A 26,086-nucleotide genomic window follows, 5' to 3' on the forward strand; every position below is an offset into this window, starting at 1 on the left:
ATAAAAGTTGTTAGGGTCCATTCTCATATAGTTGAACTGATTCATAGCCATGTATGTCTCAGTTCCCGCAATATCGTCAAATGACTTCCTATGTCTGCTCTTCTTTGTAGCCACTCCTTACACCACGTTCTTTTCTGCCTTGTCGCTTTTATCTTTGCACACATTGCTACAACAATACACAGCGCGATTTTCTTGAGTTTTTTACGATCCATATTGTAGTACATATTCGGTCCTGTGTCAGTCACTGCCAGCAGGCTCTCACTAACCAACCAGCGTCGTTCGGACAGCAGCATAAATGCGTACGACAGGCTTAGCCCGCAAAGCAGCAAAGTTTACCGAGCAGAGCTCGACCGTGTGGACGGGGCCTTAACAGACATTATCAAAATGATTAGGTTAAATACTTGCAACTAAGCATTTGGCCTAATCAAACTAAGCTGCAAATCTACGCAACTTCATTATGGACAAGCTTTTTTTTCATCGACCAGCAGAGTTCTAGTAACCAGTTTGTTCTATCTAAATTATCATATCTTTTGAAAGTAAAAATGTTGAAACTTATTTATGGGAGAATACTTTTACATCCTTTATATTACTTTAACTAATATTTAATAGTTCATACCCATTTGATATTCTTATAATGCAGTCCACTCTCTGCAATTCTCACAATAGCCTTGCCCTCAACTCTGTAGTTTATTTACGGTTATTTCCTCAGGGCCTAAAGCATAGTACCATCAGCAGTTACAATAATCTTTAACGCCCGTCAGGTACTAGAGTACTTTCAAGTTCAGATTCACTGCCAAGTCTGAAGTCTCACAAGGACTTGTTTGTAGCAGCCAATATAGACTACTTCCCCAGAAGGAGAGCCACTAACTTCAACTGAAGTTTCCTAAATATAACTCGTATAATTTTCACTCTAACCATACAAACTAAACATTAAGGATAAAGAATTTACCATTATTTTAACAGTTGATTATTAATCTCATCAAAGACATTCGAGAAAATTATGGGAAATCCATGGTACCATCAGGAGGCCAGTACCGTCATAACCAAGTTTTCGACCACGTTGATGCTCCACTTTTTCACCCGTCCAGAAAACTAGAGACCTCCGACGAGAGTAACTCACTCTTATTAGTAATTAGGCAACGCCAGTCCGATATCAAACCACCTGGAATAGTTGAGAGCGTTAGGACCTGTACAGCGCAGGCTAAGAAAATTATTCATCCTAAGAAAATATAACCTGACAGTTCGTATGTGAGGGGAAAAAGGTAACAGGGGAAAATGTCATTCCACCCTAAATAGTGACCCATGGGTTTTAACCATTTATGTATCCACCTTTGCGGAGTGTTAAGTACAAGCCCGTTGGGGATTTCGTTATAAACAAGGGAAATAAAAAATAATGACTGCCAAGAAAATTATTTTTTCCCCTGTGACTATTACCGGCCACCATAAACTAATGTGACTTCAACTCTTTTCCCGAGACTTCTTTTTCCCGTGACTTAATTACCGGCCACCGATGAGAATATCCAACAGGCTAGTTTTTACTAATGACATCAGATAAGCAACCCTACGGTACAAGGATCGAACGGGGAAAAAAAAACTACCTTCAGATTCCGGGTGATTTTGCAGCTACTTCATTCCATTCTCTTAATTCACACAGCACTAACCACGACTGTCTTAATCCATTCAGTATAATCAGCCTGGCCACACCAGATTTTCGGATGAACCTGAAAAAAGAAAAGCTGTAAAAGAGCTCGCTTGCATATTATTCAAAATGAAAAGTGAATTATTAAAGTTAATAACATACGTAGTTACAATAGGATATCCGCTAGTACACGATACTCAATTTCCTGTCTAATGTGAATGAGATTTATTAAGTATGAATTTTTATTTAAACAATTAAATATCTAGTTTAACAAATTTCCCTGGAACTTTTTTAATCAAAGACTTCAAAGTCTCAAACTAAAAATAATGAAACTAATGTAATTGAAGAGAAGCTACCAACAAGATAAATCCTATTTACCTACAAATAAACACCCACGAAGTACCTGATCAGGTTTGTTCTAACTACATTTTCCTCCCAGGAACTCATTATGGCAGGACTTCCGTCCTACCATAATAAGTTCAAGGAAGTACCTCCATCCCTAGGGGGGCACGGCCCCCATAGGGGTGGAGGAGTTTTTTTTTTTTTTACAAGATAAGCAGTAACACTCACCGTTCACTTCTATCTTCTCTATTTACCTATCTTCTTGAAAACTGAAGCGGGAAAATTCATTCTCCGTCAAGATTCCATCGTCCAAACACCTGGACCTGTTCGTTGGCTTGAATACCCATCATAAATATGTACTATCACCCGAATAAGCATTGACACAGACGCACCTGAAATAGGGAGACATTACTAATATAACGTAAAAGATTCAATATCTAATGCAGTGTTAACATTTAAAATACATAAACCATGAAAAAGAAAATTTACCCAAAATCAAGACTAGCACATACGCAAGGAAAACCAATACACTAATAAACGTGAAAGAACCCTATAAACTTAACCATAAACACTATCACTGCAAACGGAACTGTCTCAACCAAGACGTTTGCCGGCCGACGGAAGACTGACCTGGTTTTTCCGGACTACTTCCGACGAAGGTAAACATCGTTTGCCATGGACGATCAGCACCAGGAGCAACTACCAAGGGTAAATCGTTGCCCAAGAACGGTCGCTCGTTTCTCCTTGGCGAGAATCTGGTCAAAAGCCTTTGATCGCTCTTCGGCTTCCTAAGTATTTTCCGGCTGATTTTCTTTTGTCGACGTTCTGACTATTCTTCATGAACCATTTATGTAGTATTGGGTCGAAACTGTTATAAGTCTAAACGTGTTATATTTCTTCTTTGTTACGTTGACATTTTGTAAGAATCCTTCCCACATACGGAAAAAGTCTTAATTTTCAAACAATATACTCTAAGGATGCCCAGCAATGATCCCTTTATAAGTCTAAATCCACCCTATAGGTACGCTTTCCATGTTTTTTCAACCAATATACATTATTTCATATTATTTGTCTATTTGTTTATTTTACGTTTGTGTCTGTGTTTCACTTTAGGTTATCAAAATTGTGTATTTCACTTTAGTTTATCTGAAATATTTTTTCGTTGTAGCTTACCTGAAATTTTTACTTTATTTTAGTTTGAAATATTTATTTCACTTTAGTTTACCTGAAAATTTAGTCTATATGAAAAAAACTCATTATGGCTTGTAGCTGCCTCGTACATACTCTTTAGTTGGTGGTAGTCATCTGCCTTCTGCGACGTTGATTTGGAATGAATTTAGGTGATGTTCATTAACCTTTATTGGGTCTTTTAATGCTGATGTTTGGTGGCATGTTTTTGCCTTCTGTTGTGCGGTTTAGAGCTAATTGTCTCGTTGGGCTGGTGTGCAATGTTGACTCTTTAATGAGAAGCAAAGACTGGAGCAAGAAAAGTTATACATTGGATAGAGTTGGGAAGTTGATTAAAATGGATTTAAAACTGAATACTGACGACATTTTTCTTGCCTGCTGTTTGTCCCGACTAGTTTTTGATAAGAATTTTCTTCCTAAGTTGTAGATTTTAAACCTTTCTAATTTTGTTTTGGTTATTAACAAGGAAGCTTTACAGATTGTTTCTTGCTTTTGATGGCTTGAAATGGCTATGAACTTGGTTTCTGGGGAATCAACTGTTGATATTACAGTATGCCTTGTAAATGTATTCATATACTATATATATAAATGTATTATATATATATATATATATATATATATATATATATATATATATATATATATATATATATATATATATATATATATATATATATATATATATATATATATATATATATATATATATATATATATATATATATATATATATATATATATATATATATATATATATATATATATATATATATATATATATATATATATATATATATATATATATATATATATATATATATATATATATATATATAATAAATATATATATATATATAATATTATATATATATATATATATATATATATATATATATATTGTCATATATATTTATACTGTAATAATAAAATCTAAGTGGATCTTGTTTGTCATCCCCTGGGTGACAGTAGGGAAGACATGACACTGCCACCCACCCCTTGCAAACCAGTTTGTCCGGCCCGGTTGGGGGTGGGGTATGTAGGGGAACAGGAGGATAGTGGATACATCCGGCCTCCTCCTCAAACATGTTTGTCCACCCCAGGTGGGGAGTGGGGTAAGTAGGGAATCGGGAGGGTAGGAGAGACCGGGTCCCAGCACGCACTAACAAGCTCGCATATATATAAAATGTAAATATATATACTGTATATATATATATATATAATATAAATCTGAACCATTCAGGTATTGCATCTTACCACCCACTGATCTGCTCTGTGCCATGAACACCACCACTCACTGTACTCTATTGGTTAGTGGTACACAGCTCACTCCCACATTCCCTCTGCCACACCCAACTTGTGCCCTGTATGCATCAGCCTCCTCATATGATCTGCTACCTATCACAAGATGAATAACTCATCCCCATAGTTTTCTTACTTCTATAGGCATGGCACTTCTCTCCAGGTCTTACCCTCTCAGATTTCTGGACAAAACAATTTCCACTGGTACTTGAATAAGCTTTCATTATGTGTGACTGCTCTTCACCCACTCAAAAAAAGACACCACACAACTTACCCATCCTCAGCCACTGATGTATTTTTTCTCAGACTAGCCCTTTTATTCCTTACAGTTCAGTGTATGGTTGCAATAGAAAGAAGGCAGTGCTTTCATGTCGTTAGAGGATACACAGGCATGGACAATGATGAGAAAGTTCTTCCTCATGACAACCAAATATCATTCATTAAGGTTTTGGATTGAGTTTCAAAGGCTCATAGCTTTGAAAGGCAAGTTTTGCCTTGTAAATTGGTGTCAAATGTAACCTCAAAACCACTGGCAGGCATGAGTCTTTCAAGAGGTCCAGGCTCCATTTGACCATGACTTTGCACACCATCATTCCAGAGGACTCGTGTAACCAAAGTTTGTTCCATGCACTTCTATAAATTAGTAAGTCCTCATATGCCAGGTTCCTCCTCCAGTTAGATGCTTTAGTGAGAGACTCCTCTCTTGTTAGACCATCAATCCCCCTAGCTGCAACCCTGTTCATTCCTTCAGCTGTACCTCCGTTCAGATTCTCTTTCTTCCATCTTACTTTCCACCATCGCCTAACAATTGTTTTGCAATGCAACTGCGAGGTGTTACACCTTTAAAACCTTATTGCTTTCAATTTCCCTTTTAGCACTGAATGACATAGGTCCCAGTGCTTGGCCTTTAACCTAAATTCTATATTCCATTCCATTCTTGGTTACTCTTAACACCTACTGGTCATTTGTGGCCGCCTTTCATCACCAGAGGAAATGGTGCCCTACTGTTGCTTTCATCTCAATTCTCTACATCATTTTCATATTGCTCAGCATCAAAGAACCAAGGATTTGTCCCTCAAAATCTAATAGGAAGTCACATCAGACACCAAATGGAGCCAGCACACATTCATTCTTATGGTGTGTGTCCCTCCATACCACCTGCTCCTGAGATAAGACTCTTGTATTTTCTGACACCTTAAAAGAAAGTGGAGCTCCCATGTCAAAATTCAGATGTAAAGATTTTGGTAGGCAACTCATCTGGATTGAGAGTAATATTTTTGCTGTTGAAATCTTCACTCGGAAGTTACTAGGAGTTGAGTTGGCCTCAAGTTTAAATTGTCTTTTATTTTCATCCTTGCTAATATGAACCTATTACTAATTAATTCTACTTCAGGTGTTAAAAATTTAAGTATCTTCATGAAAAGAACAGGATTACCAAACACAATGAATATAAATTCTCAAACATCAGATTCTGAATGAACCGAGAAGTCCCAGAAGCATACTCAATGATGAGGAGAAGTAAACTATTCTTCCACCAGGATGTCTCAAGATTGTTGCCACTAAACACGGGGCTAATGAAAGGTATGTAATGAGTTGTATATGAAAAAATTAATTCTGTTTGAAAAATTAATTTTCTCCAATACATTATCATTAAAAGGATAAGTCAAATAACATTACCAGCCAAATGTTTTATTGAGAACCACAGTAAAAACACTTAACATTAGTTAGTAAAATTTCAAGATAATTATAAAAATCTTATAATAAAGGAATCTGTAGAAATTGCATAAAATTATGAAATTATTATTATAATTATATAAATGCGATGAATGATCCCAACTAACCAATTGGAAGACTAAAGCTCAAGAAAATACACTGAAAATTGATAGAGTATAAATGCAATCATCTGCATGATAATGATAAGATGGCAATCACTTTTTGATAGTGTAATGAGCAGAAAGGAAGGAAGATAGTAAGAAAGTTATCTATGTGGCATCATTGCTAATAAAATAACTATACTTTAAATATAAAATATACAAAAATATTTAGCTATGAGCCATACTGAAATCTAAAATGCTTCTTCCAAAAAATCAGTGGATGGAATCAGGAACAATGATGTATTGAGAGTTGTTGTTTAAAATTCCAACAAAATACGGTATTAATAATAGAGCAGAATAATATGAGCCTGAAACAAAAAATGGTGAATTAAAATACAGTAGTGAGGCAGACTTTTGTGACTACTGTAATGGATTTTTATGACTGCTCAACAAGACATACCTCATCAATTTCAGTCTATAATACTTTCTCTTCCATTGGAATTTTGAACATAAAGTTGTTTAATGGGTTTAATTAAACTGATCATTAACTTTCTGACTGCATGGCACATACTCCATCTTTTTCTTCTTGCAGATGTTGAATGATTTAAACTTACCCTCATTCTAGGTCAGTCTATAAAAAAAGATGCTATATGCTTCACGAGAGGTAAGAAAAATTTCTTTTTCCTGGACTGAGCTACCAATAGGGAAGTGAAATGCTAGTATAGTAAGATAAAAATACAATTGTTTTATGGACCTTGTTGCAGAGAAGGTATAGAACACTTTCAACCTTGTCATTTCTTTAAAAATAAATAAAAATACTTTACAATCATTAATGCAGGATAACATTTACAGTGAACATAGATTTTTGTTATCCTAAAGACAATATCAAAGGTTCTTAAGTGAACTATATAACTCTACAACATCAAGGATTGCATACATATGGAATAAAGCCCAACAGCTAAAACAGTCTTTCAACACCTTTCTACAACAAATTAAGCTCTGCTAAAAATGAGTCAGTTACATAAACTTTCGATAACCAAAAGTATCAAAAACATGTGTGCACTGTACTGCAATAATTATATGAAAAAATAATTACATATAAAATTGAGTAGCTAAAAATAAGTGTTAAGCATGGACAAGTTATCATATAAAATTAATAATTTGCAAACTACTTAAGTCCTAGAACTGGGTGCATGCAAGATAAACTGTCATTGTGCATGTGCTTTTGATTAAAATAAGCTCAAGCATACTGTAATTTTGAACGTCATACACGGTACGTTATCTTATGAATAGTTATGTTCGGTGATAACTAAATAATGTAATGAGGAGACAATTATTATTGAAAGGGTATGAGAAAATGTCCAGCAATTACACACAATTTCAAATAAAGGAATGACAAGGTTCTTTCTTAAATAATATTTGTATATCTATATGCTGATAGAACTGATGGAAAAGAAAAAAAAATGCCGTCAGTTTTCTATAAGGAGGGTGCATGGAGGGCCTGCTACAGTGATATGTCTCCAGTTTACCGCTCATAATCTGTAATACAAGAGGACTGAGTTTAGTTCTAAATTCATATCAAATTACTCTCAGCAATGCCAAATATGTAAGATCTTCAGTGAACTTGCATTGAATATCTGTTACAAATACAGTGTCTTGTACTATAAGCATTCAGATATTGTTCCCAAAATGTCTTAACTGCATTTATCTTAAAATAGTTATCCTTGAGTATACTATACATGGTAAGAGAAACAAAAATGCATTTTGTCACTGTTGATTTCAAATCTGGAAATGACTAACTTCATCACTTGTCCGATGTTGAAAAATGCTACATTCATGTTGGTGAAATTCCTTTATACAGCACATGCACTAGGAAGTTTTGTATTCTAGGAATATGTCAACACTTTACCATAGGTAAAGGTTTTTTCATCAACACCAACACATTAAGATGCATTTTATAAACAACAGGTCCACCCACGAACATAAAAAATCTTACTTGCATTACTGCTGATAAACAGTACATTCATTTTATTACTACCTAGTAGTTACAAGCCCCATGTATAAATACATAGCAACTTTTTATTTTGTTTTTGAAGAGCCAGTGTCTCTGTTAAACTAATAATGGGGCTGTGTAAAGACTGACAGAAATATAAAACTTTCTAATTTGTAATCAAGTTTTCATTTCAATAAACAACGACACAATCATGAAGCACATGCATCAGTAGCACCGATGATCTGCCAACTGGATGAAGTACAGGCAAAGATACATTCGGCACTGAAAGAAGATCGTAAAGCTACCATGGAGCCCAAAGATTGGCTCAAGTAATACAAATGTACAAAATCTGTAGAGGCAAAAGACTCATCACAAACACCTTCTGCCTCTGGTGGATGCAGTGGTGATATTACAGGCCATCACTCATCGCGTTTCACTATGTGATTCTTATGACCTGCAAAGTAATCAGTACCATTATCAGTGGTGTCAGGACTGAAAATATCTACTGATGATATAAATGGTTAGTAAGTACAGTACAGTACAGATTTAAGTACTTTATTTTTCTGTTTAATACTTTTTGCCACTGGTTAAGTTGACTGTATATTTTTAAAATATCCAGTGAGGAAACTTCCATACACAGCTTACTGAAACAAAAGCAAATTATGACCAAATTTTTTACCTAAACAAGCATGACTGACATACATGAACACTGAGTAGTCAATATTATGGAAAGTACAAATATAACAAACAATTACGAGACTTTCATGAACCTGATAAAAATGTCGGAAAATAAGACTAAAGGAGATCAGTAACAAAAGGAAAATTTCTGTTAACTGTACAGTATGTTGCTTCTGATTTTGCTATTATTAAAAAGAATCTAAATTACTCTGCAAAAATATATTATTTCTCCTGTAACATATTGGTTTTGTTCAGTCTCGAAAATTTCGAGGGGTGCTAGGTGAAAAGAAATGAGAGGGTTACTAAGTCATTTAAAGAAGACAATCTACCTCCTACTCACCAAATCCAGCCTACTCTCAAACTCATCAAAGAAGCAAGACCAAACAACCTAATTTAAGAAAGATGATAACACTAAGAGGAGAGAGCAAAAGAAAGCATCCATGTACCTCATCCTAAAATGGGTTAAATGAATTGATGTATCACAACAATAATACTGTACTGTACATCTAAATTCATTCGATCCATTTTCCTGATTATCAAAGCACAATCAGGTACAGTATCATTACAAAACAATTGCTTCACCAACTACAGTTAGGACAACAAAAAATTTAAACCTGAATGGTACCAAAACATGAAGAGGGTTATCTGTAATAGCACAAAACTTTTCAGGCCTCCAATACTGGACACTAACTGGAAAATGCACTAGATTCCAATATTTTAAGCATTTCTTCTAGTCTTTCAGTTAAAACCCAACATTATTATAGCCAAGTACTGCACATTAAAATGTAAATTTGAAAACCTGTGTAACTGAACTTGCACTAAAATAAGACAACTATGGTGACTACATATGACTGCTATCACACAGACTGGAACATATTACATATGTGCATAACTTCCCAACGAATGAAAAACTGGTTTCGAAATATATTTACGATCGGTGAAACTACCCAAGTTTAAGATAGATAGTTCTTGCCGCTAGTGAGTTAAGCAGGTTTTACTATGTAATGCTCCCATACTACCATTGGGATAAACAAGCAGTAAAATGTAAAAAATCTATTTCATTTAAGTTACAAATGAAGCAGTTTTCAATCTTAATGATCAAAATGATACCCTAAAATTTTTGTTCTTGGGTCTGAAGCAATATAACTTGCAGAAGTCTCCAGTTCATATCCAAGACCAAGGCCAATACAGTATTGAATGTTCATAAATCATGAGGCTATTTCCACAGTGAGGATATCAGAGATATACTTTCCTTTATGAAAGTTACTGTCAACAGTGTCTTGTTTTTCTTTAGTGCCACCATAAGGATTAGCCCAAGTTGAAGAGAACTAAAGTGCAAAACAAGGTACCTTCTTAAATACAATAATGAATAACTGAGTTGATATGTGAACATAATACAATAATGAATAACTCAGTTGATATGTGAACATATGTAACACTACCAGTAACTAGTAAACCTCTAACGACATTCACTCTCAGCATTAAACTCTCTCTTTTTGCATTTTGTATAAATGAAGAGAAAAACAGCTTCTGTGCTAGATTATTCATACTTTCTATATTACAAGGATCCATCAGGATGATCACTCATGTGATTGAGAGAAATGTGCTCCCTTGAGTTATCCCCAAAGTTGATTTCTATGGAACTTGCAAAACAAAACAAAAAATTATACCTCAGAAATGACACTGCAGGATATCAAAATAATCACAGGTTTCATCCACCTACTTGAAACACTTTGTGACAGACCCTATGTAAGGTACAGTACTCTCTGCATCTGGCTCACTTTCTGAGCACTTCCATAGAGGTGACAGATAAAAAAGGAACTGAAACCTAATGACAGAAAACATTTCTAGGGAATATATTCTTTCACTAAGACTTTATCAAACCAAGAGTGGGTGAAGAATTTCCCCTTTGCCAAAGAGTAGTTTTCACTACCATGATATATACTTCTCAGAATGCACTGGCTTAGCAAGTGCCAATGTTTGATAAAATCTGATTCCCCACAATTATGTCTTTGTTTCCATTTCTTCTTGGTCCAGCTACATTATTTTTTAAGGTACATAACACTCATTTTGTTCTTCTTCCTTCCTGATCATGAAAGGAACAAATCTGGCTGGCCATACCAGTATCATTTTGAACAAATATTTGTTCAAAATGTCTGTCCTGATTACATGTAAAGCACTACTAATAATGATAAAATATCTGGCTTTCCAAATCTTCATGTTTATTCATCTGATCTACCAAATGAAAGCTTCTCAAGGAAAGTTCACCAACTATTTTAACTATGTTAAATACAAGCAAGCCTCACTATCATAGTAATAATGGGTTTTAGGGACTGAGCACCACTTGCAAATACTTAACACTTTAAGGCACAGTTCAGTTTTGAGGGAGTTATTTAATCTCCATTACTGCTGTATAAATCTTTGAAGGCTACAAATTTTATATCAGTATGTAGAGTGTCAAGGTTCCTTTTTGCCTGTGTCAGATCTTCACTTACAGAGAATTACTATTCACGTCATCTAGAGCAAATCCTCAAGAGAATGTCTCAAGGCCCTATACCAATCCTTAGCAACAACATCAAGGAAATACAATTAATATTAGAAGCTTCATTGGATCAGTGACACACAAGAGATTGGCACAGATTTAGGGTATCAAGATGGACACTTTCTCCTGATCCTTCTGATGCCACTAACCCCTCTACAACCTATATTCCGAAGACTGAAATCTTACTGCTGACTAAAAAACAGAACAATTTTTACGAAGAACTGTTATTGCTATGTTAATAAAGTCCAGTGAAATATAAAACAGCTATAATCCCCATCCACTTTTTAATATTACTAAGACATAACAAACAGCAGTGCATGGCTGCCACTGCTGAGACACCAAGGAGTGTAGTATTGTCTTAATGATCTTGTAAACAAGAAGTATTTTTGCTATCTTTATAATATTTGACTATGAATTACAGATTATAGCTTGATGCTTGCATAGCAGTATTTATAAAATGCTATACATACCTGGGTACAACAAAAATGAGAGCAAAAGTGAACCACAAAATTTCATACATAAACAAGCATGATTGTGAAAATACTGTAACCCGAATCAGACATGCACATTGTGAAGTACTGGAATCCAAGTAAGTGTTTACATGTGTATCTGCAATTATGGTAGCATGAATAACAAAGAGTTAAGTGAGGTGTCAAAATCTATCACCCATTAATATTACTCTGCAAGGAAACGGAAAATTAAAGTACCAGCACCCACTCATAATTAACTATAAGTGAAACAGAGCAAAGTACTTTGTCAGTATATCAGCCAAATAGAAATGATAAATCAAAACAGTTAACCTCACTGAGTGTCAGTGTCAGAGACTGAAGATCGTTTACTAGCATATTCATTTAAGGACAGTTATTAGCAACGAGAGTCAAGTAATTATACCATAACCAAGAGAATGCGATTCCCTAACAACCATTTTCAGACTTTAATTGAAATTATGCATATATAAAGTGGTGATTAATTTTCTTGAAACCTCATTACCTTGTTTTACTACAGGAGAAATAACAAAATTTTCATGTTTTTGAAATAAATTATCATATCAAATGGTTTTGACAGCCAAACGATGTTATCTAAGTAACATTTCTTTGACTCAAGCTTAAGCAATATACTGTACTGCACTGTCAAGGAAATGTATGGACCAAAACAACCATGTGACAATGCCAAATCAAGAAAAATATCATGGATACAGATAGAAGAATACAAACCCATAAATTTAAGGAAACATTAAGCTTTGCTTTGTGTGGTTAGATGTTTAACCTAACTATGTTAAAGGTTATGTTTTATTAAATGTGACAGCATGTATAAAAAAAATTACATTGTTGTAGCTGCTCAAAATTATAGGCCTGAATTAGTTACAGCAGAAAACAATTCCAAAGTATTTGTTATGTTGGAGCACAGTGTTAAATTTATTGGTATGCTTCACAGGTACCTATACTATAGTTTAATACAACAATTCAAATGCAATACATGTTTCATCATGTTTAATTTTTAATACTTTAGCAAAATTTGGGAAAATTGTAATTTTGATGTGAAATACCATAGATCTCTTAATGTATCAAAAAACCAGTTTTATTTCTTTCATAACATTGGCAATATACCACTATAAATTACATTATTTATGGCTACAGTATTTGCAATATGGAAACATCCATGGCTACATGCAGACACAGCACTTAATCTGTTAATTGCCAAGAACTTAAGAAGCAGAAAAGCAGTCTCTGGGCAGCACTCAAGAAAGCAAAGATGTGCTGTGATCATAAAAAGTTCCAGTCAGATGCAAAAATTACCTTTACCTTACCATAGCCTCAAAAATTTATATATTGACAGTATGTTGGTAATCTTTTTACCCGTTTTAAGGATTCAAATTTTTGAAACAAAATAACCATTACCATTATGGTAGCATAATGTTCTGACATTCTGTCAGATACCATGTACTGTATTCTTTTCTAAAGAACCATTCATTAAATTCAATAAAAAGTCATTTCTATACAGCCATTTTCTTTGATTTTAGATGTTACAATATTCTAAAACATCAGACTCCAATTTGATATTTTGGTGAAATTCCTTACAGATTTACTTTAATACTGAATAGACCAAAATAATAACATATGAATATAATAATCACAACTATAATCCATACATAATAGCAGAAAATTTTAATCAGGGAGATTGCACTGATGAACACTTCTCAAAGTTACTGCAGTTTCAAAAAGTTCAACAGTAATCACACATCTATTCTTCAAATTCTGGCTGATATTCATAATTTTTATATTTCCCACTACTGTAGTTGTCAAGATGATCATCTTATCAGTCAAACTCAAGATGCAATTCACAATATTCAGTGTCTTGAAATTTCAATCCACTCTCCACTACATTTCAGGCTACTATAAACTTTCTCTTTTAACAAAAATACATTTCATGCGTATCATGCACTTCAAATGATTTACAAAACTATTACATAGCATGCATTTATCTACTTAATACTTCAAAGGTGAAGTCTTCAACTTGTAACAGAAGAAACTTAAAGTAAACATGCAGTTAAGGTGGACCTATCTATGAATGAGACCGTCCACAGTATCCTAGGTCACGCAGAGGCATAAGATGATGGATCTAAAACTGATGACATTCAAGCTAGGAGAAAGCATCTACAGAAAGCTATGAAGCAAGGCTAAATTATGGCACCGGCAGAAGATGAAGTTCTGAAGTATGTTCATAAAGTCCTCGTAGTCAGTACTGTATATTATTTCTTCTTTCTTCTTTGAAAAGAGATGTTCTACTTGATCACTTTTGCAAGCTGTAAATTCTTCAATTTTAAAACAATGAAAAACTTATGATAACTCTAAAGCGTTAGTGATGAAGTAGTTCCTTCAACTGATACACTCACTTTTACTTCGAGAATTATACCTCATTTCATCCATATCTGGATTACCTTTCCCCACTAAAAGGATTACACTGCTCACTGCTCCACTTCTGTGACAGTACACATTCTGTTACTTTTGCTGCACTTCAACGATCACCAATGAAAAAACTGTTTTAATGCAAAAAGAAAAATTTATTTCTCTGGAGGCAGCTACCATCATGTACTTGATTTCTTGAGGTCCTAAAGTGGGGGATAATATTTATGTAAAGGAACTCAGAATCTCAGAAGAGCATTTGCCTACCTCCGGAGTCCCCAATGCCAATCTCTTGTTCTGTGACCGATGACTGGGAGTATGAATCTTCATCCACAGCAGATGATGCAGAATCTTCATCATGTGATCCCAGGCTATCATGGGAGACATCCTCTACTGAATGGGGTAAACTACTCCTCTCACGATTTTGTTTGTTCTTCTTGACACACTCTGCAAGCCAGAAAGTATGGTTACCGCACACAAAGGAGATTCTCCTTTGGTGGTGGTGGTCACATGGTCAGCGCTCAAAAAGGATAACATACAAGATTTGTTAAGTCCTGTAGTCTTTGGCTAGAAACAATGATGATTATTCTGACCAATTTCTTCATGGATTAATCTGCTTCACTCCAAAATATAGTATTAATCCCAGTTTGTACATTGCTGCTGATAAACATTGTAACTTTTCTTTTGCACTTTAAAATCATGAAGCTGCATTGGTTCTGGAAATAATTGTATACAATAATTTCTGATTCCTGTCAAAATCTGGTTACATTTAAAAAGACAACAGAGAAATCATAATAAAACAGGAACAATTCTTCCAAATACCTACATCACAGAAAGACACAAGCAAAACATAAAACGTAAACACAATCCATTCAAATACCACACCAAAGCAATCACATGGTATTTACAAACTCTGATACAGATACCTTAGTTCAGCAGTAAAGGAAAAAGCATACCATTAATAATGCCATTGAATCCCCTGAATGCTGATGTACTATGTTGTTTTCACACCTAAATACAGTTCTACACAAAGCAAATGCTTCTCCCTTAGAAATAAAATCACAAAACACATCGTTTGCCCAAACCTCACTCTAGATGCACAAGAACCATACATTCATAAAAATGATAAGTCACAGAAATTGTTAAAGTACAAAACTCCTCACAGAAAGTGTTTGTTAAGAACAATTTGCGTTACCAACCTGACCTTTCATTTCCACATTATCATTGCGGCATATAGATACATAAAAAGTACAAACAAATCTAGTTTGTATACCATTTGAGTCCCTTGACATCATGAACCTGGTGTATGCCATCAGAGAGAGAAAACCAATTCTTCAATTTCCGTTCCATATATTCAAATTTATGAACTTGTTCAACCATGTAATGTAACTCTTCACTGAAGTACAATTTTGAGTTACATATCAGATTTAACAAACCAGTACACCATGCAGACTGAACCAGTCAATCACATAGGCTATTGTTCCCTGTTGAGAGAAAATATTACTTTAACGATGGTAGCATAACCTTAATATGATTTTGAGGGGAAACAATTCTGCAACATCTTCTGTACAGAATTTATATTGCCTAATACTCTTACCATCAGCAATGATTTGACGGGGCGCTCCATATGGCGTCATGCCAGCTTGTGATGCACCCTTGTTACTTCCAGACTGGAGAGTAAGTATGGTGTGGCCATCCGCAGAAATTAATTTCTGTGAATCTGGAAGATTTATTTGTCAGTTAAGTATTAAGAGGAAAAATATTCACCAACTTGTAGAGGTCATTTAAAACTTCTCAGCACTTGAATGAGTTGTTCTGCACAATTTTGCTTCAAATCCTAGTGCTTGTACTCCAAGGTAAGCTGTATCAAAACAGCTGCTTGAAACAATTTCTGGCACATTCCATTAGTCTCCAAAAGGTATAAACATTTGGATCTAGAAATGCAGTCTGAGGTCAATAACAGCCAAGAAATAGCATACAATTTACCTAAAACGATGATCCAAGCCATCAAGTAACTGTGAATTACCTGAAAAACTCTGCTAACCATCTTTCTCTAATCAAATCTATCAGGGTGTCCCTAAAGACTGCCTTGATTCCACTCATTTTGAAGACAGTGATAGTACTAAAGATCAGTGACCTTGGAACATGAGGAAATTCTTTAAATGCTTGAAGGAAAAAGATTACTAAACACACAACATTCAAAATAAAATAAAGTAACATGGTTATCATCCACACCCATCTTCCATCTTAAGAGGACATCAGAGGCTTGGAATGAGAAAGGGAAAGGGGCTCTGAAGGAAGGCTTTGATCAGCTCAGCTGATTATCATAGAAATAACTGACTTTAAATGACAAAATATATGATGCAAAAATTTCTCCTCAGAGTATCTTAATGTGATAAATATGAGTCAACCCAAAAGTGGAAAGTATGTCACAATGTTGAGAACAGATGGGCAGGAGTAACCCATGGATAATCAATCTCAAGCACTTTAAGCAAGCAACAGCAAAAATTCCATTCATGGAGCTTGTCCAAAAGGATTGTTTTATTAAATACCTTATTTCTTAAAAATGTGGTCAAAAGACAAAATTGATGCAATCAACTCTATTAAGGAAGCACCTAAGAATATTGCATACTTGAGTATTAGCTTGATGACCCTACCTGCATCATTAGTTCCAACTAAGGAAATGCAAAAAAACATTTTCAGATTGGCTATTTAGGTCCATGGTACATTTCTGCTGACTATTATGGTTCTCTGGAGATTGTTCTAGGTCCAAATGTTTATCAGGAGGAGACTAACCTGTGTCAAAATCATTGCTGGAGAATTTAAGATGATGAGTCAAGATATATTTCACTTCAGTACAGGACTGAATACACTGTATATGCCTTATGCTTGTAGAGTTAATGCATTAGATTTTATGGCTTACAGTGCAGTATAGGCTTAATTTAATTATAATATGATAAGCCTTTTCTGATCATTCTACTTCTCAGGTTATGGGTTAGCCTCACAACATAATGGCAGACAACAGCAAGTCACTGGATACAAAATGGTTTTACAGTACTGTATATTGTATTCTGTTAACTAAGCTCTTTACAAAGCCGGTAAGCATTTATGTTTAAAAATCGTTTATTTTTTACAGTCAAAATGTTTTAGTTAACTTACTGTACTGAGTATTGCAGCAGTTTTATTCAATTTCTTATAAAGGCATTACCTTCCCCTTCATTACTGTAGTATTTACTAGCAAACTAGTTTTAGATCTTGCAAGAGTATACAGTTATAAAATAAACATTTTCCTTCATTATAAGGAATGCACTGTAAAGACCTATATAATGATAATACAAAATTTTATGTAATGAAGCATAGTCTCTTCAAAGTACCTTAACACAACATTGGATTTTTCTACTAGTTCATTCCTCTGCCAAAACAACATAAGCCATCTCTGTTTAAAAACTCTGTGAGAGATATCGTGTTCTAAACATATCACAAGTCCAAAAATTCCTATCTGATGTGTGAAAAATGTTTTGCAGTGCAGAATGATTAAATTAGTTGCCTAGACTACTTTATAATAATGAAATAAAAACTTCAGACATCTAAACCTTAAAGTAAAATATATCATGAAGTTAAAAGCAAACAACAAAATTACAATAATACTAGCCTTATGAAAGGAAACAATTATCGTGTTAAAAAAAAGACAAACAAGCAACCAATTCAATTTGTTGGAATCTTTATTTAAAGATTTCAAGGTCCTTACTGTTTCAATCTGTAATAGGTGCATTTTTTATTTGCCTGTGCGTAATTAGATTTTTAACAGATTTTTGTTATTTCCCTTCATAATGACTGTACTTGCTTTTTACTTTATTGTTATGCTTTTTTTGTTTTATGCACCTGAATATTTTTCCTCAAATTATTGCCAGATCATTTTTCCTAAACTTTTTTATAGACTTGTGCGTAATGCTATATTTTTTACTGAAATTTTCTTACATCTTATATCATTTCTGAATTTCAAAATAACACGCTAAAAACTATGATAAGCCTATTAAATTAAGCAATGCTTCTACCCTCAAGGGCTGAAAGGAAATACTGTACTTATAAGTACTCGATTTCACATGAAGCTGAAGCACTACAAAGCAATGCCTACACTATAATAACTGTAATACAGCTATCTACAAAAGGGACATCCTAACCAGTAAATGTTAAGGCTGGAGGTCCAAATAGTTATTTTGCGATTGTTAGAACAGAAAAATATTTGCATATTACTTCTTTCACAATAAACAATGTCCTGGAAATTATGAAAAGCAAAAACATTCAACAAAAAAATAGTAATTAGATTACAGTCTGTGTAATCTCAAATTCTGAGGAAATGTTAGTGATAGAATAACTTTCAAAAACATTTTTTAAATACCCCACCTTCACACATTATTGGGTGAAGTTAGTTAATGAAGGACAAAACTGAGATAAAAGCATGCAATAACAGTAGCAATCAACTGGATTTAGCCAAGAGCTACATATATGAAGCTCAATGATCTCACATGAAATTTGTATAAGCTACAGCAACACTGTACTCTCATCGGTCCAAAGTACCTACACAGTAAGCATGGTATATGCACAGTACTAAAGTATACCAGCAAGTATACAAATACTCCCTCCAAATCCTGCACTACATTTGATTTTCAATCAAGTAATTGAAATGTAAATTAGAGATAATTACAGCTTTTTAGGTATATAGACTAAGCCTACATGATTCCACCTTTTAGGCATACATCACAAACCTATATGGTTTGGTTAACAACCATGATAAAACTACTAGGTAACGAAGGTAATGCCTTACATGTACTGTACTACTGCCTTACTAGTATAGTATAAGAAGTTAATCTTTTTCCTCTAGTAATAAGAGTTCAAAGCGGTAGCTATGCTAAGCAAAATACACCACCATAATCTTTCAACACACATACATATAGTAAGGTACTTTTAATCTGAAGACATTTTTTACTAGTATAGTGTGTGATAATTTTCATATTTAAAATTAAAAAAAATTGCAGTTTAAAAAACAAAAACTGGAAGTTCTCTCATACCTCCATTTCCTTGGAAGTAACAGATTTTCATCAATATCATAATTTTCACTCAGGGGATAGCATTATGTACACTTGAAAAATGTTAAGTACTGTAACTACAGCTTCACTTGAATCATCCTCAAGCCAATCATTTCTGTATCAAGACTTGTGCTCCATTACTGCTAATGCACTTATTTATTCTGCAGAGTATAGCATCCCAACTTCCTTTTAACAAAAACATACAGTACTTCTCAATGAAGACTGGTCTGTTGATGTCAACATAAAAGTTCATTTCAAACATGAATCAGTGGATCACACCAGCACTTAGGGAGTCTTCTAGTGACAGTTGTCTGACAAAATACATGCGTGACGTACGAAACTTTTGCTCTTTATTTTTACTTGTGTCATATCTAAGATGAAGGCTCCCTTCTTCATTTTCAAATGTGTATGCTAAGCTTCTAATACTGTACTAACTCCAAATTATACATGCTAAACAGTGTACAGTACCGACTTACCACCAAAGTTCATGGATTTTCCAATTACAGTGTACAGTATTGTACTTCATTATTTGATAAAAACAAATGCAACACTGATTCCTCTACTAGAGGAAATTCCAGCAAATGCACTGAAGAAACTCAAACGTGAGTGAATATGACTGAATTAACTCTGTATGTCAGCAGAACAATTTCTAAAAGTTCTGGTTCAGATGGAGAGAGTAGAATCTCAGCCCTGTACTGTACTGTATACTGAGATTAGATGGCCACTAGAAGTGCCAATAAAGAAGTTTTTCCTAAGAAAATTGAATTTCTTGGAACCTACTTAAAATGATACAGTACAATACTTTATATATATGCATTATGACAGGTACAAATTGAATAACTAGCCAAGTACAGCATAACCAAGAAAATTTGATAAACTGGGAAAAAAGCACAAAAAAATGCTCAAATTTGTTGTAGATACACTACAGCCTAAGCACAGAAATGTGCTAAGGTTTTTGAGGTTGGAGTAATGATAAGTTACACACAAGATTCTGCAGCATTGCCTATTTATTAGTTCTTTCAGCATACCAGTGCTGAATGTGGGAGAGGCACCTTATAAGGACCAAGATCTTTGGATATACTCTGCAGACCAGTTGCAGCCATAAGGACATGAATCAGAAAGCCTAATTTTGAATGAAAAGTGAAAAATGTTGCATTACGCATCGCTTGAACGCAATGATTAATAATGCAGTACACTGAAGAACGTCATGAACACCTCTAGAAAGAATAATGCACAGTTGAAACTAATAACACCAATAAGTAATGTTACCTCTATCAGAGAATGTAAGGTATACCATCATTAAAACTACCAGACATGAATAAATAATAACAATAATGAACCAAACTTGCTAATTTTAATAGAAGGAATGACTCAATATTCATGAAAAAAAAATCTTCATGACTTGCAAGCATCATTAAACAATAAAAGAGAACCGTAAACACTTTAGGGAAGGTTTATTTCAACTGCTAACAATGTTTGCAAGTCCTCTTAACTACTAAAAAATATGAAAGGTTTGCAGATCTGAATGATTTGCATAAAGAGAGGAGTTTGTAAATTTTTTAATTAAAAACATTCTTAGTGAAGAACAGAAAATCACCGTACCATTGCAAAACTTCCCAAGTTTATGAGTATTACTATGACTACAATTTCAGTAGTTATGAAGGGAAGAGGTACCTCAAATTTGCAGAATGAAGATATAGAGTGAAATGAAAAGTATCAAATCACTAGATATGCACCATTATGGACTTGAAAGTAAATGCTTGAAGAGGATGCGTCAAACAAAAATGCAACTATAGAATTTTGTACAATGGGTAAATGCAGAAGGCAGTCTACAAAATGAATAAAGACTGGTATTCAAAAGAAGCTAGGTAACTGATGCAGCGGACAATTTTTCTTAGTAACATGAGCCATGAACTTGGCATGCAGTCCCCCAGCTGTATAAATTTTTAAGCAATGCATTAGTGGTTACTTCAAAAATGACAATTTCTATTAATGATTTATGCAGTGTAAAGCATCCAAAATTTGAGTCCTTGGCATTTTTGGTTCCACATAATTAAAACCAAAGAGAAGCAGACATCATGCTTTATCAATGCTAGTCAGAATGACAGGCCAAAAACAAATCAACATCACAACTGCAAATGTACAAAAGAATTTCTTTGCTATATACAAGATAGTGTATTAATGTATACATGAAGTTTCTATGGTATTTCAAGGACAAAAGCCACAAATCTGTTATCTCTCGATTAATAGTCAGAATGTAACACAAGAAGTAAATACTGTAATGCTATATTAAGGTTAATCAAGTGAGCAGCACTATGTAAAAATATACATTTTATTAAGAGTTACCTCAAGAGGTTTACTGACCATATGCAGAGGGCTGTGTAAAAATTAACTTCACTGTAACATAAAGCTACATTTCCAAGTTAAGAAATATTTGTTTGTTTAAACATTATCATTAACTTCAAAGGATGAGCCTTTAATAAAGCTACAAAAGAATGTGTTTTTTTCAACAGTACTAAAACCTAAATGTTTACTGTACTCTATGAAGTTAAAAGTTTAATCTCAAACTCTATGAAGTTAAAAGTTTACTCTCAAACTCTATGAACTTAAAAGTTTAATCTCAAACTCTATGAACTTAAAAGTTTACTCTCAAACTCTATGAACTTAAAAGTTTACTCTCAAACTCTATGAACTTAAAAGTTTAATCTCAAACTCTATGAACTTAAAAGTTTAATCTCAAACTCTATGAACTTAAAAGTTTAATCTCAAACTCTACGAACTTAAATAAAAAGTTTACTCTCAAACTACACAAAAATGAATTGCTTCACTTGGCTTCAGTAGGTGAAGTAACAATGAAAGTATTTCTTGCAATTCAGTAATACTGAACATTTCAAATGCTATAAAAAATAAGTAATATACTACTAATGATTACGACACTTAACTCCAAGCTACTTCATAAGGGACAAAACAAATGAACAGAAAAGTAATTACCATCAGGAATAATTTGCCTGGGTGCTCCATAAGGTGTCATCCCTGCCTGAGAAGCTCCTTTGTTACTTCCAGACTGAAGACCGATGATCTTGTGGCTATCAGTACTTACAATTTTTTGGGCCTCTGAAAATGTGATGCTTGGATTAGAACAGTATTCAATAGGTTAATGTAATACATACCATGATTCGTCGAGATATACGAGACTTTCCTGTTGGCAGTATAACATGAAGCGCCCACTAAGAAATTTGGAATCTAGTACCACTTGCTTAATCATGAAAAATTAGTAATTCGGAAAGTTTAATTCCTTTTGTCCGCATAAATAAGATAAACCTTTCCTATCACAGTCAGTAAAATTAAGGTCAATTAACTGGCAGATATCATTTCAAGCAAATCATTTTCCAATTCTCAAGCAGAAGTAAACACAGCTTGTTCTTGGCATAAAAAAAAAAGCTTCACGGTAGACTTCTTTTTCTTCATCTGATACCATGCAATTATGAGATATCAAGCAAAATTTTACATAATTTCTCTTAAAAGTAGATAACGCTCTTATCTTACCTCCAGGAATGATCTGTCTGCCAGTGCCATAAGCAGTCATACCGGCCTGTGAGGCACCTTTGTTGCTGCCGTACTGCAAACCAATGATCTTCTGTGACTCCTTCAGTTTGTCTTCCGAGAAGTTCCTCTTGTTCTCCATTGCTACCTTAACGCCTATGACAGGACCATCGAAACCTCTCTTCTGGGCCTGTAGAATACAGAGTTAGTAGATTTTTTCTTCATTATACCCCTGTCGTAATTTATCTTGATTTGTTCTAAAAAATATAATGTTAAACTTTCCAATCAATCAGGAACAAACAACTCTGTCTATGACTCAGTTGTTATTCATTTTAAGGTTTAATTTATTAGTTTCAATGAGAAAAAAAAAAAATTATTTCCAAGTTTTTCGGTAAAAAATAACCATGAATACTCTTGCAATTATTGAAGATTTCAATCAAAATTATTTATCAAATTCTTTAAATATTCTTCAAAAACATCTTGGAAATAATTTCTTCTGTATGCATGTTACAGTATACAAGGCCGTGGTCTTCCAAGAAATTAAATCTCACCTGGTATAACAGTATAACAAATGACTTGAAATAAAGAAGGCATTTAACACATCTAGTACCAATCTTCTCTGCTTGCAATATAATTCTTCCAACATGATACCCAATCATTTTAACAGAAAAAACCTGTACTTATTTTATACTTGTTCTGTACAAAATGATTATACCAATGCACACAAACACACACACACATATATATATATGTGTGTGTGTGTGTGTGTGTGTGTGTGTGTGTGTGTGTGTGTGTGTGTGTGTGTGTGTGTGTACATAAGTGTGCAGTGGAACAGTTGTTGTTGTAAAGCCGGACTGGTTGATCAGAAATTTTGTTTAAGGAAGAATGAAAGATGCCAAGGAATTCAGGAGAGTAATCATCGTTGCACTAACCACGAGTGAAGGTAATTGCAGCAAGTGTAAGCATTATATGGGAATGCCATTTTAAAACATCTGGGAAGATGTATGTTTGGCCTCTGACTGGAAAAGTAAAACAGTAACAACTGACACGGAAAGAGGATTGCTGATTCAGGCAAGGAAGAGGGTGTGGGATTTTTAAGAAACCATTGTGTTTAACATTTCACAGTAATGGGAAAAAGCTGTATAAAAAACTGGACATACATTCAGAATGTATAGTGATTTTATCATCTGTTGACAGCAATTACAAACTGTTATGAAAAAGTAAAGCTCAAGTTAGACTATGTAGACATGAGTGGACTAGTTTTTTTTGTAAAAGTGGGTCGTAAACCACGTTTCTTTAATACTCTAAAAAATGAAATAATGATAAATAAGAGAAAGGACATCTGATGAAGTTAATAAATTCAGGGATAAGTAAACATGATGGGAATGGAGTGTAAGTGGATGATGTACATATATAATAGTTCAGCTGATAAAAGCAGAGAGAAATTGTAAAGACTGGTGAAAAAAGTTTTAAAGCTTTCATTCGTTGAAAGTGGGTGTTAGCAAGAATAAGTTATAGAGGGTAAATGGAAGCCAAGAGGATGGGGAAACAGCAATAAGTATGGATGATGGAAGAATAAACATGGTTAATTCCATAGGTGTTTGGGCGCAAACAAATGTGGCAGAAGGTTTAGAAGAAACTAACTATGGAAGCCAGAGCTGGAATATACAAGATGATTCTAATTCTCCTTTATGGAACTGGCGTATACAAGCCGAATGCGGAAAACTAAAAAAGGTAAAAAAACGTAAGTACAAAACAGATGCAGTTAAAAGGTTGGACTGGCACAACCAGGAAAGCTCTTTGAGGTGGCTTGGTAATGTAGAGACAACAGAAGTTGCTACGTAAGTGCTGTGTCTATAATTGGAATTTTTTGGAGGGAAGGAAGGGGAGGAGATCGAGAAAGTGTTGAAGAGACAGGGTGGAAGAGATGTTGGAACAGAAGGCATTAGTATCACGATGCGTAAGTGTATGTAAGCTATAAGTTAGTGGATGGGACTGACATAATTGAGCTTTCTGTGTATGTATAAGTAGCTGCAGTTGTGTAAGTCTTCTGCACAAGTGTTCATCCTATCTATCTATATCTATATATGTAAGTATGTATGTACGTATGTATTATATACTGTGTGTGTGTGTGTATATATATATATATATATATATATATATATATATATATATATATATATATATATATATATATATATATATATATATTGGAAGCCTGAACTATGAGGTCACAGTTATCTTACTAATATCTTGGCCCTGTCATATACTATCCGAAATTTTAATTTACACAACAGTACAGTCCCTTTATCATTAATTTGCAACCATTTCTGTCTTTGTTAAGTTTCGCCATTAAATTAAGACAATACTTTTGAAATTTACCAGTAAGCTAGATTAAAACAGCAACGACTTATGTGTTCTGCTCCTTTCAAACATTGCATTATCATCCTTAATGCAGAGTACCATAAGGTAAATTCTATCTTGAACGCTATCAAGGAGCGACTCTTACCAACACCGGATATCCCACCACCTGCTCATAGCCTATTTTCAATCTTGTTCATTCTATCTCTGTCTTGTTTTACAGTCTCTCTCTCTCTCTCCTTTTAAGTCTGCTGGTCCTGACCTCTCCTAGATTTTATAAGAATAGAAACTAACAAATCTACGATAGTCTGACATCTATTTCTGTGGATTAGCAAAGATAAATTCATCACATTTAACAAAGCCAATTACCGCAAGATGAAATTCAAACTGCAAGCGTAACGTATCATTTAAGTTAACCTTTAATGTTTCACTCCCGTTATAACGATGAGGATTCGCATAATAGAGTTTTAGGAATAACCAAAGACAGACAGTCAGAAAAAAAAATCCTAACCTAGCCTAAGGATTTGAACTGTACCATTTATGTCATCATAGAGCACACAAGCAGACTGAAGTACCACCTTGACCTTTTGCCAAATATGCATTGGTTTTATATGTCTAAAAAGTAAATGAAGAGGCTTAAAGGTCTGCTGTTTAATGAAGTATATAAAAATCAGAACCTGCCGCCATCTTACCAATC

The 26,086-nt window shown here is 34.1% G+C and overlaps 1 protein-coding gene and 1 long non-coding RNA gene across 8 annotated transcripts in view; both read right to left on the reverse strand.

Annotated features, from left to right (window-relative positions):
• Positions 1-951: 951 nt before the first annotated feature.
• LOC136838371 (uncharacterized) lies at positions 952-2,608 on the reverse strand. Of its 2 annotated transcripts, XR_010852961.1 has the most exons (4): positions 2,545-2,608; positions 2,210-2,373; positions 1,599-1,721; positions 952-1,162 (listed from the first exon to the last, which is right to left on the reverse strand). It is a non-coding gene; the product is annotated as an uncharacterized lncRNA (long non-coding RNA). The 2 variants fall into 2 exon arrangements; XR_010852960.1 differs by having other exon boundaries at positions 1,599-2,373.
• A 3,533-nt stretch (positions 2,609-6,141) lies between these two features.
• Positions 6,142-26,086, reverse strand: part of LOC136835706 (myophilin-like) — a 130,274-nt gene continuing 110,329 nt past the window's right edge. For 2 of the 6 annotated variants that reach the window (XM_067099572.1, XM_067099565.1), the window contains 6 exons: positions 26,082-26,086; positions 23,032-23,218; positions 22,477-22,599; positions 15,996-16,118; positions 14,666-14,845; positions 6,142-7,821 (listed from right to left, as the gene is read on the reverse strand). The exon at positions 26,082-26,086 is cut by the window's right edge and continues 28 nt beyond it. In XM_067099572.1, coding sequence (XP_066955673.1) covers positions 7,808-7,821; positions 14,666-14,845; positions 15,996-16,118; positions 22,477-22,599; positions 23,032-23,218; positions 26,082-26,086 — 632 coding nt within the window. In that variant the 3' untranslated portion in view covers positions 6,142-7,807. The remainder of the gene's footprint in view (positions 7,822-14,665; positions 14,846-15,995; positions 16,119-22,476; positions 22,600-23,031; positions 23,219-26,081) is intronic. The other 4 variants (XM_067099582.1, XM_067099579.1, XM_067099594.1 and 1 more) reach the window with 2 other exon arrangements.

This window comes from Macrobrachium rosenbergii, chromosome 4 (assembly GCF_040412425.1).
Source record: "Macrobrachium rosenbergii isolate ZJJX-2024 chromosome 4, ASM4041242v1, whole genome shotgun sequence".
Lineage (NCBI taxonomy): Eukaryota > Metazoa > Arthropoda > Malacostraca > Decapoda > Palaemonidae > Macrobrachium > Macrobrachium rosenbergii.